The sequence below is a fragment of the Scyliorhinus canicula genome, chromosome 12 (assembly GCF_902713615.1).
Source record: "Scyliorhinus canicula chromosome 12, sScyCan1.1, whole genome shotgun sequence".
Taxonomy (NCBI): Eukaryota; Metazoa; Chordata; class Chondrichthyes; order Carcharhiniformes; family Scyliorhinidae; genus Scyliorhinus; species Scyliorhinus canicula.
The window spans coordinates 124,350,119-124,365,549 of record NC_052157.1 but is presented as its reverse complement, the minus strand read 5'-3'; the positions used below and the strand labels follow the sequence as shown (position 1 = coordinate 124,365,549).

Here is a 15,431-nt window from a genome sequence, read left to right as displayed (position 1 = left end):
ACCCGGAGCTCAAACTGCTGCAACTGATGGCACTTGCTGCACATACGGTTATCCAGCACACAGGAAGTGTCCAGGAGTTCATACATGGCACAGGATGTACACTGGAGAGGTCGTAGCTGCCCTGCCATTAGATAATAAAACATACTACTGACAAAAAGACTCACTAGTGACTCGTGTCTATTCTGCTGATATCACTTAAATATATGGAAGGAAACTGAAATGTTTACTTAACCCGATCCATTTTCTGTGATTCCAGCTAGTCTGATCCTTTACTTTGTCTGAACCTTATTGTTTTCTTCCACCCCTGAAGAATATTGTTTCTGTAGCATGTGAGATACCAGCAGCGTGTTAAGTTAATTTTCTTTTAAATTCTGTCGCTACAGAGCCTTCATCACGTGGCTAGCAAATGAAGAAACAATCCGGGTTTTTAAAATGACCAAAAAGGATGATGGTTCATTCACATTCACCGCCGCATCTGAAGACTTCCCGAAGAAGCATAAAGCTCCCATTGTGAACATTGGAATTGCGGAAACAGGTGCAGGCTTTCAGCCAACATTAGCGGTTCGCTTCTCTCGGCTGGGAGTTCACCCAGTATTTGATTCACTCCTTTTATTTATTTCTTTGGAAAATATTTTCATTCAAGTTTTTAATATTTTAACATTTTAAGTACGCAGCATAACAAAGCAAAAACAACACCAACCACCCCCCCCCCCCCCCCCCCCCCCCATCAACCCGCAATAACCTAGAACAAAAAATACATTTTGCCCGCTCCCCATAACAGCTGACAGTAACCAGCTCTTTAAAATGTAGCACAAACAAAACCCATCTCTTGTGGGACCTCTCACTCACCGCCCCCCACAACCCACCAAAATATGACCGTCTCCAAATACAGGAACTCCGGCAGATGCCCCAACCATACCGAGACACAGGGTGGAGAAGCTGACCTCCACTCCAACAGGACCTGCCTGCAAGCAATCAGCGAGGCAAAGGCTAAAACATCTTCCCCAGCTCCCTTCTGCAGCTCTGGCAAGTCTGACACCCAAATATGACCCCCTGGGAACTGGGCTCCAAATCCACGTGCAAGATCACCAACATGGCGCAGAAGAACAACCTTCAAAATCTCCCCAGCTTCAAACAGGACCAGAACATATGTACGTGTGACTGGAGCCCCCCCACACTGTTGACAAATGTCCTCCACCCCCTCAAACAACCAGCTCATCCTCGGCTTTGTCAGGTGCGCTCTATGTACTACCTTTAACTGTATTAACCTCAGCCGAGCACATGCAGTTGAGGCATTAAACCCCCCCCCCCACCAGCACCTCAAGCCATAACTTCTCCTCCAGGGCCAACCCCAGTTCCTCCTCCCGCTTAGCCTTAATCCCCTCCAGAGGCACCTTATCCTCTTCCAAAATCCTCTCGTAGATCGCTGAGATGACCACAGCCCCCCACCACCACCCTCCACAGCCCCATCTCCGACAGCACCCGCTCCAACAGCGAGGAGGGCAGTGCCACCGAAAAGGTTGGGAAAACCCTCACCTGCATATACCTAAAAACCTACTGCGAGTATCCAAAATCCCCACCCATCTCCTCCAAACTCAAAAACTGTCCCATCTAGAAACAAGTCATTTATTCCCTCGCTCCTCCCATCCCCGTAACCGAGCGTCTAACCTCGCTGATTCGAATCCATGATTCCTTCAGATCACCATCCACGACGACACCACCCCTAGCCTAAAGTGCTGCCGGAACTGCCTCAACATAGCCACCACCACCAAACTTCCCGAATATTTCCTTGGGCCAAACGGTTGCCGTTGCCAACACCCGTACCCCCGACCCCTTACAAGAGCCTGCCTCAATCTTCACCCACAAATCCTCCGACTCCCTGATCCAGCCCCGCACCTCTCTGGGTTTGCGCTCAATAATAGCACAGCAGATTTGGAAGGGCCAGGCCTCCTAACTGCTGCCCTCTCTTAAGCACCGTTCTCCTAATCCTCGCTACCTTATCTGCTCACACAAACGACCATTCCACCTCCATAAAAAATGTTTTTGCAAATAGACCAGCAAGCACTGAAATAGAAATAAAAATCACAGCAAAATATTCATCTTAATCGCCTGCAGCCGGCCCGCTAACGATAGGGGAATGCTGTCCCATCTCGATAGATCCGTCTTGACCCTACTCACCAGACTCGTGAAATTCAACTTACGGAGCCGAGCCCAGCCCCGAGCCACCTGCACTCCGAAGTCCTTAAAGTAGGTAGTTGCCACCCAAAATTGCAAAGCCCCCAAACGTCTTCCATCCTCACTGGCTCTTCCAGCCCTGCCCTCTCCTCTCTAGGACACTCCAACTTCCCCAAAAACATGCCTCATGTCCGACTTATCCTCTGGGGTCCTCTGACCTATACACCTTTTTTATAAAAGCTCTCAAACGCCTAATTCACCTGCTCTGGCGCCACCACAAATTCCCCTGCCCCATCCCAGACCCAGTCTCTTGCAGCAGCCTGCTGGCAGAGCTGGCCCACCAGCAAGCGACTGGCCTTCTCCCCATACTCCTATAGCCCTCTTCACCCGCCTCAACGGCCGGACTGCCTTTCCTGTGTACCGAAGGTCAAATTTTGCCTGTAATTCCTTTTTCCTCACCAGAAGATCTGGGGTAGGATCCTCTGCAAACCTTCCATCCAGTCCAAAATGTCCTCTACCAGCCACTGCCACTGTTCCCTTGCTTTCTTGTCCACCTGAACTTTAAACAAGATGATCTTGCCCCTTATCAATGCCTTCTACACCACTGACGACGAAACCTCCCTGTTCCAGTTAAACCCCACATTATCCTCAATCACCCTTCCCACCTTTGCACAAAAATTCGGGTCCGCCAACAACCCCACATCCAACCCCCACGCAGGCCTCTTTGCTAGTCCCTTCTCCAGGACCAATATATGATCCGAGATAACAATCGCCGAGTATTCAGCTTTCCTCACACCTGTATTCCCACCTCGCCTCTCGATTCAGCTTTGCCCATATCAACACTTTTTACTTCACCTGGTAGCTGTGAAAGGAGACCATCACAGCTCTTCGGTGGTTCTTTCGGCCGGAGTGACTGGTGAGCCATATCCAGCTCATGGAGGGAGGGGTCCTCCTCCTCCCTCAACAACTTGGCAAACATCCCTGCAAAATATTCTGTCGGCCTCTAGTCCCTCAGGAAAACCCGCAATCCTCAGATTGTGCCTTTGTGACCTGTTCTCCAGATCCTACACTATTGCTCTCAGCGCTTTAACGCTCCCCTGCACCGTCTGCAGCTCCTCACCCATCAAGGTGAACTGGTTGCTATGCTGCAACTATACTCTTCTACCCCCTTCAACACCTCCCTTTCTCCCGCACCACCATCAACGTCTTTCCCATGGCCTCCTTTATCGGGCCAAGTGCGTTGTCCACCAACTCCTTGAGCAAGGCCATAATCTCCTTTTGATGCCTGTCACAATGCTTGCCGAATTGCTGCTCAAACTCAACCGGCAACACTTCGGCCAGCGTATACACTGTAATGAGCACCGCCCCACATGGTGAGCATGCTCCCGCCATCTTTCCTCCCACAGCACACCCCACCGAACCCGAGCACGTCGGCAGAGTATCGCTCGCACCTGCCTGTGCACCTAATGTATTTTTCTTCTGGTATTTCAACACCTTTGGTTGTCGCAACCGTTCTCGCAATCAATCACGTAAAACTCCCCAAAATCTGGATGAAAAGGGTCAAAAAAAAGAAAGCTCCAGCTGGAGCCACGCAACCTCCACCATCATGTCGCCACGAGAACCTCTCGATCCACTCCTTTTGGGAGGTTTGACCCTGTACCCAGTGTGTAGCACTGTTCCTTTGCTTTAGCTGGGAGCATTGGCCCTCCATTAGAAAAGCTGGTCTGCATCTTTGGTATCCACAGTTCTGCTTTATCCCTGGTTCGGAAGCTCCTAACTGAAGGATATGAGCTATTTATTAGTTATGGAGACAAGTTACTGAATTGTTTTATTATTTGTGATCTGAGAATGCATCAAAATAAATTTGTTAACACTATTGTCTTACAATGCCTGTATTAACTTACTTTAAATGTGAGCATAATCTATTTCCCCCAAACGTATTGTATTAAAATAGTAAAAACAATCCCAACTGTGACCATGTTCTGGGATGACATGCCATACTCCCCTTGCTATAGTGTATAGAGGAATATTGTCAGTTCTTTCTGGTGGCATGACTGAAATCATAGACTTTGTACATTAGGAATTTGTAGATGCAAACATGTGCCAAGTGGTGAGACTTGGCCTTTGCATAGCTAGAGATGGAATAGGATTGTCAACTATAAATACTCTGTACAAAGCAGAATATATTAATTGTGTGTCTTTAATCTTGATTCTAGGAAAGTTCATTATGTCTGCATCAAATGACACTACCATCCTTATCTGGGACCTGAAAGGAGAGCTCCTAGCTACAATTAACACTAACCAGATGAACAATGCATATGCCACAGTGTCTCCTTGTGGAAGGTTGGTGTCATTCACTTTGGCAATAAACAATACAAACCCAGCAGTAATATCACCTACACTGGTGCAGTTAGGAGAGGGAAGGCCAACACAAAAAGCTCTATTGGTACTGTACTATTGCCACTTTGCAGCCACAATTGAGCTGTAGCTTCACATTTTTATCAATCTTCACTGTTGATCAGGCGCAAAGATTGTGTCAAAATCAGGTTGCATGGCTTTTTGAAAAACATTGTTTGATGGATTGTGGCGCATTTCTATTTATGCAGGTTTGTGGCTTCTTGTGGCTTTACGCCGGATGTGAAAGTTTGGGAAGTCTGTTTTACCAAATCGGGCACGTTCCGGGAGGTGATGAGGGCCTTTGATCTAAAGGGTCATTCAGCTGGCATATACTCATTTGCTTTTTCCAATGACTCCAGAAGGTGAGACCATATTGTACGATCACCTCACATATGATATCTTAAGTAGCATGTACTGTTTAGAAAGCATCCACTCCACCAAATTCAGTGTTTCATTTATATACCTGCAACATGTTTCAAACAATTGTCACCGCGAGATTTAATGTTACATGGAATAAGAGAGGCAGAGTTCACAGAGAAACTAAATGACTCTTGACTTGGTTCTAAGATAAGATCTTGTCCCATGCCGTCATTTGCAGTTGAGCTTCAGGAACACCATGGCCACCAAGCAACAGAGGAAAATCCTAGACCATTTCAGGGAACAATGCGGAGAAATTTGTCTCTGATTCCCCCGAGGTGATCAAAACAGGAGACCAGTGATTATCTGATAAAATCCCAGCACTCCACCTACCTCCTGTAAGCTTCAGTAGCAGTCATAGTTAGAAATCCAGTTTCCCTTGAGTACCTGAAACAAAACTGTACTCGCTGTACAAGCTGGTAACTTGTTTCAGAGGTTGATGACCCTCTGTAAATAGAAAACTCTTTCTGGTAGCTAACTTGGCTCTGTTGATGCAACTGTATGCATTTCCCCTGCTGCTTTTTTATTTATTTAGCGAAGGCAAAGTCCTTAAGCTTCTTCCGGTGTTGCTGTGTTGAGTATGGACAGGCCACTTAGTCTGGATTGGACATTCTTCCATGATGTGCTACATAGTTTGCTCTTTCCAACAAGCATATAGGGGCTGGCCCCAATGCCGCATCTGTGGAGGTTAGCCGCGAATGGGCAGTGAACCTGTTGAGGGTGGCCCATTCTTTCCTTGGAAGGTTAAAACCAGACAGCTGTTGGGTTGGGTTTGAAACCTGGTACTTGTTTGTAATGTCCATTCATTCCCATTAATTTATCCAGGAGCCGTTAACCCAATATAACTCAATTTATTTGCAAGGACAGTTTCTGCTTCCTTCATTAATTTAAAGATCGTTATCAAATCTCCTTGCAGTCGAAAGTAAAAAGAACCGACTATGCCGATTTCTGTGTCTAAATGCTCTTCTTTGAGCCTTTTTCAGAGCCTCTAAATCAATTTTCATTTGAGGGGACCAAATTTAGACAATATTGTTTTTGAAAAAATATTTTAAGGTATTTGAACATTTTTCTAATAATAACAATAACAATACCAATGACATAAACATGGTATAATAAACATTACCACCCCCAACCCAATCTTCACACACCCCAACCATAAAACAACAATCCCCCCCCCCCCCCCCCCCGGAATACTGCATCTGCTGACATTTTTATTTTCCCCGAGAAAGTCGACGAATGGTGCCACCTCTGGGTGAACCCGACCATTGACCCTCTTCAGGCGAACTTTATCTTCTTGAAACTGAGAAACCCAGCCATGTCACTACCCCGGGTCTCTACACTCAGGGGGCTTCGAGTCCCTCCACATTAGCAAGATCTGTCTACCAGGGAGGCAAAAACCAAGATGTCAGCCTCTTTCGCCCCTGAACTCCCGGCTCTTCCGACACACAAAGATTGCTCCCTCCGGACTCGGCACCACCCGTGTTTTTACTACCGTGGACATCGCCTTAGCAAAACCCTGCCAAAACCCCCCCAGCTTCGGGCATGCCCAAAACATGTGGACATGATTTGCTGGGCTTCCCGCACACCTATCCTCTACCCCGAAAACTTGCTCATCCTAGCCACTGTCATGTGTGCCCTGTGGACTACCTTAAATTGTATAAGGCTAAGCCTGGCACATGATGAGGAGGTATTAACCCTGCTTAGCGCGTCTACCCATAGACCCGCCTCTATCTCTCCTCCTAGCTCGTCCTCCCACTTGCCCTTAAGCTCCTCCACCGGAGTTTCCTCCACCTTCAAAAGCTCCTGGTAAATATCTGAAACCTTTCTCTCTCTCTCTTACCCAGTACTGGAGACTACTCTATCCTGTATCCCCCATGGCGGCAGCCGCAGAAAGTCTCGCACCTGCAAATACCTAAACCCTTTCCCTGCTGGCAATCAAAATTTATCCTCCAAGGCTTTCAAAGCTCCCATCTATAAATAGATCCCCCATCCTTCTAATTCCTGCCCGTTTCCATCTTCGGAACCCACCATCCAGCCTACCCGGTAAAAACCGATGATTATTATAAATTGGGGTCCAAACCAATGCTCCCTTCACTCTCTTGTATCTCCTCCCATTGCCCCCAGATTCTCAGAGCCGCCACCACCACCGGACTTGTGGAGTATCGGGCCGGCAAGAACGGAAGAGGTGCTGTTATCAGTGCTCCCAAACTTGTGACTTTGCATGACGCCACCTCCATCCGCTCCCACACCGACCCCTTCCCCGCTACCCCCTTCCTTATCATGGCTATATTAGCCACCCAGTAGTAATTGCAGAAGTTCGGCAGTGCCAACCCACCCTCCCCCCGACTGCGCTCCAGCAACACTTTCTTCACTCGCGGGGTTTTACTGGCCCACACAAAGCCCAAGATAACCTTATTCACCATTAAGATGGGGAGGCACTGAAAGACAAACAGAAATTTGGGGAGGACTGTCATTTTCATGGTCTGTATCCTCCCCGCAAGTCATAGTGGGAGCATGTCACATCTCTTAAAGTCCCCTTCCATTTGCTCCACCAGCCGGGATAGGTTTAACTTGTGCAGTGTCTCCCATTCCTGGGCCACCTGTATTCCCAGATACTGAAAGCTCTTTCCTACCATTCTAAGCGGCAGCTCTCCCAGTCTCTTTGTCCTCTTGCCTGGATCGCGAACATATCGCTTTTCCCCATGTTCAATTTATATCCTGAAAAATTGCCAAATTCCCCAGGATTCACATTACTTCCCCAACCCCTCCAATGGGTTTGAAATGTACAAGAGCAGGTAATCTGCGTAAAGCGAGACCCGGTGCCCCCCCCCCTTCCAGTTCCTAGAGGCTCTTAACGCCATGGCCAATGGCTCTATGGCCAGAGAAAACATTAACGGGGAGAGGGAGCACCCTTGCCTTGTCCCTCGGTGTAGTTTAAAATACGCCGACCTCAGCCGGTTCGTATGCACACTCGCTACTGGTGCCTGATAGAGCAACCGCACCCAGTCAATAAAGCCCTCACCAACCAAACCTCCCCAGCGCCTCCCACAGGTAATTCCACTCCACCCGATCAAAAGCCTTCTCCGCATCCATCGCTACTACCACCTCCACCTCCTCTCCTTCTGAGGGCATCATAATAACATTCAAAAGCCTTCGAACATTGGCCTTGAGTTGCCTGCCCTTTACAAATCCAGTCTGGTCTTCCCCTATCACCCCGGGACACAGTCCTCTATTCTTATGGCCAGTATCTTAGCCAGCAGTTTGGTGTCCACATTCAGTAGAGAAATTGCCCCTATGACCCGCATTGCTCTGGATCCTTCCCCCATTTCAGGATCGATGAAATCGTGGCCTGCAACATTGTTGCGGGGAGGACACCCTTCTCTTCTCTCTTGCTTCATTAAATGTCCTCACCAGCAGTGGGCTCAATATCTCTGAAAACTTCTTGTAGAATTCCACCGGATAGCTGTCGGGCCCTGGGGCCTTGCCCGACTGCATGCCCTCCAGCCCCTCGATTTATATCCTCAATCTCAATTGGGGCTCCCAACACTTCCACCAGATCCTCATCTAATCTTGGAAACCTCAACTGATCTAAAAACTGCCTCATCCCCTCCATCCCAGCCAAGGGTTCCGACTCATAAAGTTTACTATAGAAGTCCTTAAACACCTCATTCACCCCAATGGTCCAGGGCCTCTATTCTTTACTTTATCTATCTCCCTGGCTGCCTCCCTTTTACATTCTGCTTGCCTTTTCCCTGTACTCATAAATCGCCCCCCTTGCCTACCTCAACTGTTCCACCGCTTCCCCTGCGCTCAACATCCCAAACTCTGCCTGTAACCTCCGCTGCTCCCTCAGTAGCCTCCCCCCGTCCGGGGCCTCCAAGTATCTCCTGTCTACCTGGAGTATCTCCTCCACTAACTTATCTCTCTCAGCCCGTTCTGCCTTTTCTCTGTGGGCTCGTATCGAGATTAATTCCCCTCTGACCACTGCCTTCAGATCTTCCCAAACCGTCGCTGCAGAGACGTTCCCCCTATCATAGACTTCATAGAATTTACAGTGCAGATGGAGGCCATTCGGCCCATCGAGTCTGCGCCGGCTCTTGGAAAGAGCACCCTACCCAGGTCCACACCTCCACCCTATCCCCATAACCCAGTTACCCCACCCAACACTAAGGGCAATTTTGGATACTAAGGGCAATTTAGCATGGCCGATCCACCTAACCTGCACATCTTTGGATTGTGGGAGGAAACCGGAGCACCCGGAGGAAACCCACGCACACACGGGGAGAATGTCTGTCTGGAGTCTGTACAGTGACCCAAGCCGGGAATCGAACCTGGGACCCTGGAGCTGTGAAGCAATTGTGCTAACCACAATGCTACGTGCTGTCCCCATGTTTGTTTCCAGATAGTTCTGGATGGACTCGGTAACTCACCTACAAATTGCTTTGTCCGCTAGCAACCCCACATCCAGTTTCCACAACGGGCGTTGCCCTAACCTGTAGATCCACCCAATGTGGGGCATGATCCGACACTGCAATTGCCGAGTATTCCGTATCAACCACCCCCGGTATTAGCGCCCTACTCAGAACAAAAAAGTCAATGCGAGAGTATACCTTGTGGACATGTGAGAAAAAAGAAAACTCCATCGCCCTTGGCCGTGCAAACTTCCATGGGTCTACTCCCCACATCTGTTCCATAAACCCCTTCAATTCCTTTGCCGCAGCCGGCCTCCTCCCTGTCCTGGGTTTTGACGGTCCAATTCTGGATCAATGACTGCGTTAAAATTTCCTCCCATAATCGGGTTCTGTGACTCTTCAGTCTGGGATCTTACCTAACACCTGCCTCATAATTTCCACATCGTCCCAATTCGGAGCATAAATGTTCACGAGTACCACCCGCTCCCCCTCAGCTACCCACTCATCGTTATGTACCTACCCCTCTTGTTTGACACGATTCTTCCTGCCTCGAATGCCACTCGTTTGTTGATCAAGATCGCTACCCCTCTTGTCTTTTGAGTCCAGCCTGAGTGGAATACTTGGCTAACCACCCCATTCTCAATCACGTCTGGTCTAACCTTTAGGTGTGTCTCTTGTAGCATTGCCACGTCCGCCTTCAGCCCCCTCAAATACGCAAACACGTGAGCCCTCTTGACCGGCCAATTCAACCCTCTAACGTTCCATGTAATCAGCCTGGTTGGGGGGCTGACCGCGCGCCCCCCCCCTCCCGCCTTTGCTGACTAGCCATCACCCTTTTAGGCCAGCCTCTGGCTCGCGCCCTGCGCCTCCTGGAGCCCCCCCTCGGGCTGTCGCTGTTCCCGACCTCCCATTTGTCCTCTAATAACAGTTCCTCCCCTATCAGCAAAGCGGCCTCTTTCCCCCCCCCCCCCAGCAACAACACTAGAAACCCAACCCCCCCCCCCACAAGTCAAGCTCCAGCTGAACACTTGCTCGCCCACCACTGTGCTTCTGTGAGTCAGCTGACCCATGGTAACTTAATAGCGCCCTCCCCTGGCACCAAGCAGTCTGTCTCCCTATTGTTCTCTCCCCCCCCCCCCCCCCCCCATTTAAACAAACATATTAAGAACATCACATTCCCCAGTATGCAAATATCAGAAAAAACAGTGAAGAAAAAGCCACTTTAGCAAAAAAAAAACCCCAACCAAAAACAGAACCAGCCCCAAAGATCACCCCTTCCCTCTAACCAGCTCCCTGCAAGCCAAAGTTACCGTTAGCCATCCAAACAGCCCCTTATTACACATAACACTACTTACACTTATACAGCATTGCACAACAAATGGCCACCACAGCACTCTCCAAGGCTACAGTGTCTTTTAGTTCGCCTCCAGCCTCTTAATAAAAGTCCGTACTTCGTCTGGTGTTTCGAAGTACAAGTCCCGTTCCTCATGTGTGACCCACAGACGGGCCTGGTACAACATCCCGATCTTCACCCCCTTAAAGAGGGCCGTTTTTGCCCGATTTAAACCCAGCTCGTCTCTTGGTCAAATCCGCGCCCAGGTCTTGATAAATGGCCAGTTCACAATTCTCCCATTTGCTGCTCCGTTCCTTCTTGGCCCACCGCAGAACGTGTTCCTTGTCCAGGAATCAGTGAAAGCGTACCACCATCGCCCTCAGTGGCTCGTTCGCTCGGGGCTACTTCGTGAGGGCTCTGTGTGCTCTATCCACTTCCAGGGGCCAAGGGAATGCCTCCGCCCCCATCAACTTCTCCAGCATGTCCGTCACAAGCCCTCTCATCTGATCCCTCACTGCCTTCAGGGAGGCCGGCAATTCTAAGATTCTGCCTCCTGGACCTTTTCTCCATCTTCTTCCAGCTTCTGCATTCTTCTCTGAATGGTGGTCGTTCATCATCTCCAGCACGGTTATATATTCCTCGTGCTCGGACACTTTTTTCTCCACCTCCTGGATCGCTCTTCCGTGGGTCTCTTGATTCTGCACAATTTGATCATTCGAAACCTTAATGGGGTCCAGAGTGTCCTTCAGCTTAGTGAAGCAATCTTCGAAAAACTTCACCAGCTGCTCCGTTGACCACTGTGCCGTCTCCCCGCGGCCCTTGCTCTCCGCCATGCTTTCCCGCATTACCGCCCCTGCTCGTGTCTTTCTTATAGGACTTTGTCTTCTCACACAGCCACTTTTGGTCCAATTCTCCATACACCAGAGGGGGATTTCTCCTCACTGTCTCACTCTTCACCGATTTATCCCATAGAATCTGGAAAAAACGGGGAAAAAAGGTCCAAAGGTCCGTCACAGGCGGGAGCTATCAAATATGCCACCTCCTTCATGGCCGCCACCGAAAGTCCCTAGACACAATATTTTATTGAGAACATTTAGAAGGGTTTTTGGCTTTTTCTTCTGCATCAAATATAGCAATGTAATCTCTAATGTTGGTGACAATCATTGTGAATTTTCTATAACAACTAGGTTCCTATTCCACACAACATGCTCCGGTTTCCTCCACCATTCAAAGATGTGCAGGTTAGGTGGATTGGCCATGCTAATCGGCCCCTTAGTTTCCAAAGATTTGCAGGTTAGGTGGGGTTACAGGGATAGGGGAGTGGGCCTAGGTTGGATGTCCTTTCAGAGGGTCGGTGCAGACTCGTTGGGCCGAATGATTTCCTTCTACACTGTAGGGATTCTATGAACAGCCTTAAGCTCTGAATTCTCTATAATGTGCACATGCTTGCTGTTAATCTACATGCGTTGAAATCTCTTCTCTCCCCACTTGCCCATGATATTACATCGATCTGTGCGAAATGACATTCACCAGATGTGGGCCCGTTGCATTGGATTGGATTGCATTGTAATTGGGTTTTTTTCTCACCTCAACATTTACAGTAATGTTTGGATTTGTTGCATGCTTGCACATTATTTTCGATTGCTATTGTCCAAATAATAAAGATGGTGAAAAGTAGGAGTCCCAAGACTGATTCCTATGAGATTCAGTCACCACAGAACCATTGCCAACAGTAATAACTTGCAGTGTAAGAGAAAGCAACAATTTTTCTTATCTATCCCAAGATGTGCCTGCCAATCTCACCGAACTACATCTTATTTAGTGGCATATCGTGTGGCATTTTATAAAAAGCTTTTTGAAAATGTAAGTATACAATGCCAGTTACCACCAACCTAAGATCTTCATCAAAGTAATTCTACAGCTTAATAAGACCTGGCTTCATTTCCTTGAAACCACATTAAAAGTCTCTAACAATCCCTTTTCAGTCATTGCACTAACAGAGTATCTCTAATGATCCCTTTTTGCAACCTCCCAGGAACAAAAGTCAAGCTAATGGTTCTATAATTTTCTGGTTTTGCCTTGTTCCTTTTTTGAATGTTGGTGTCGCCTCTGAATATTGGCACCATATTTCAATATTGATTTAGGGCTCAAACAATCTTTTATTAAATTCTTGAGCAAATATCTGTTGATGTAGACCAAGTAGATTAGGTTATAGTCCTTCTCTGGTATTCATTTTGCTTTGGATAAGAGAATTAGAGATCACAAAAAGATCAAACCCTGTGAGTGGAAGGATGAAAATGTGATTCTTGCTGTACCAAATGATTATCCTTTAGTTTGCACATTGTGTAATGTGAGCACAATCATTAATCTATGTATATTGGGTATTATATCGAAGTGACTGCTCCATTTTCATCTCGCAGTTAGAGAGCAAAATTGGCCAAGTCCTGTGAGCCGCTCAGCTGCTTTCAGCTGGTTTTACTGTTTGAATTAATGAGAACTAAAAGAGGTCATGGTCAAGGTATTGCATTCTAATGGATGGGCTGTTAGTGAGTTCTTAATTGGGTGGTTGATATAAATCATTAGCTTATGTGTTCAGAATTACTTACTAACTTAAATTGTTAATGATTGACTGGATGTTGTTGAAGTTTCCTATTCTAGTTTCCTACGGGTTGTGATTTTCTTTAGAAAACAGAGTTTGCAGCAATGGAACTTGATTTCTCTAATTTGTTTCCTGAACAGAATGGCAACAGTTTCTAAAGATGGCACCTGGAAGCTGTGGGACACAGATGTTGAGTACAAGCAGCAGCAGGATCCCTACTTGCTGTACACTATGAAATGCAATGTCTCTGATCCATGCCGAATCGCTCTTTCTCCTGATGCCAGGGTGGTAGCTATCTCCAGTGGCTTCAGCATCACAGTGCACAATGCCAAGACGGGCAAGCAGGAGGAAGAGTTTTTAAATGTGCACGGAGAGGAGATTGCTGACTTGGCATTTGACATCAACAGTAGGTTTTTGGTGTCATGCGGTGACCGTGCAATCCGTATCTTCCATAACGTGGTGGGATACCGTGCGGTTATTGAAGAGATGGAAGGCAGGCTAAAGAAAGCAACGAATGAAGCAATGCGAGAGAGATTGCAGCAGCAGGTTGATGATGCACAGAGCGCTTTAGAGGCGGTGTGCACAAAGAAAGAATAAAACTGCAACAAACTAGGGTTGCCTTGGGCTTTGTGTTTCTGGATCCCCTCTGTAGGCTCAGAGGAATGTTTGTGACTTCACTTTAACTCTACATTATTTGTACGCAAAGTGAATACGATATCCCTTGCCATTAGGTTTCAGCCATCACTAAAAGTCATTCTCGAGGACCAATGGAATTTGATGCCCAGGACTGAATTTGAATCTGTTTGGAGCAGAATTTCTGTAAATGAAGAAAATACAAATTTTCACTCTTTGTACCTGAAGCCAGTTCTCATTTTATTGCTTTCTACCCCACTGTAGCAACAGTCAGCATACCGGATTGGCAGTGTATTGATCTTAGAAATTAAGAATCTCTTGAGGCCCATTGAATTTTTATTGAATTGAATTGAATTGAAGATTTCGATACTCAATGCAATGGGATGATGCAAGTCCAGAATGTTAGTTTCTAAACAACTCTACATATCAGGAATTGTTAATGAAAAGAGAATTACTGCAAATGTTGAAAATCTGAAATATAAATATAAAATACTGGAACACTCGGATGGTCTGGCTGCATCTGCAGAGAGAGACAGAATTCATTTTTCAGGTTGATGACCTGTCATCAACTGGAAAAAGTTAGTGACGTAGCAGGTTTTAATAAAGTACAGAGGCAAAGAAAGCTGGTGGGGCGTGAGGGTTGGCGGAAGGTGTGGGACAGGATGGAAGGCAGGAATGATTAAATGATAAAGGGGATAATGATGCAAGACTGTAACAGGTAATAATGGAACAAGAAAAGAAACAGAAGGTGGGTTTAGTGGAGCTGCAAATGCCAGCAGCAATCTCATTACAAAAGTGGTCATTTGAAAAAATAGGAACCTTGGTTATGATCTGAAGTTGTTACGCTCAGTATTGAATCGTGAAGACTGTAATAAAGAGATATGGTGCTGTTCTTTGCGCTTCTGTTTAGCTTCATTTGGACAGAACTCAGAATGGGAGCAGAGAATTAAAATGACAAATGACTGAAATTTGGGGTCATGCTTGCAGACTAAATAGAGGTGTTCAGCACAGCAATCAACCTATCAGAGGAAACTGCCCAATTTGGTGCAGACATGCACTGTGAACAGCAATTATCGTATACTAAATTGAAAGAAGTACAAGTAAATTGCTGCTTCACCTGGAAAAAGCGTTTTGGGCCCAGGACAGTTTGAGGTAAACCTTGCTAGAGTTCAGTGGAGGGAACAGTCCCTTTGAAAAGTTGAAAACGATAGGGGAGGTGAAGGTATGTTTGGTGATCACGGCATGCTGGAAGTGACAGAAAAGGCAGATGATGATGCAATTAATGCAGAGGCTGGTGGGATGGAAGGTGAGGACCAGGGGAACCTATTGGGATTCTGGAAGGGTATTAGCAGAAGTATAATAAATGGGGCAGATACCATTTAAGGACCCCAACAAAGATGTTGGAGCCGTATCCTTGGTTGAGGGAAAAAAAGACCTGTCCGAAGGATGGGTTATCAGAACTGAT

The 15,431-nt window shown here is 47.1% G+C and overlaps 1 protein-coding gene across 1 annotated transcript in view; it reads left to right on the top strand.

The window, feature by feature from the left end:
- The window catches only part of tbl2 (transducin beta like 2), a 31,845-nt gene extending 16,987 nt beyond the window's left edge, over positions 1-14,858 (top strand). Inside the window, exons 4-7 of the mRNA XM_038814032.1 lie at positions 384-535; positions 4,392-4,518; positions 4,782-4,934; positions 13,474-14,858. Of these exons, the coding sequence (XP_038669960.1) occupies positions 384-535; positions 4,392-4,518; positions 4,782-4,934; positions 13,474-13,930 (889 nt within the window). The 3' untranslated portion in view covers positions 13,931-14,858. The remainder of the gene's footprint in view (positions 1-383; positions 536-4,391; positions 4,519-4,781; positions 4,935-13,473) is intronic.
- The last annotated feature ends 573 nt before the right edge of the window (positions 14,859-15,431 follow it).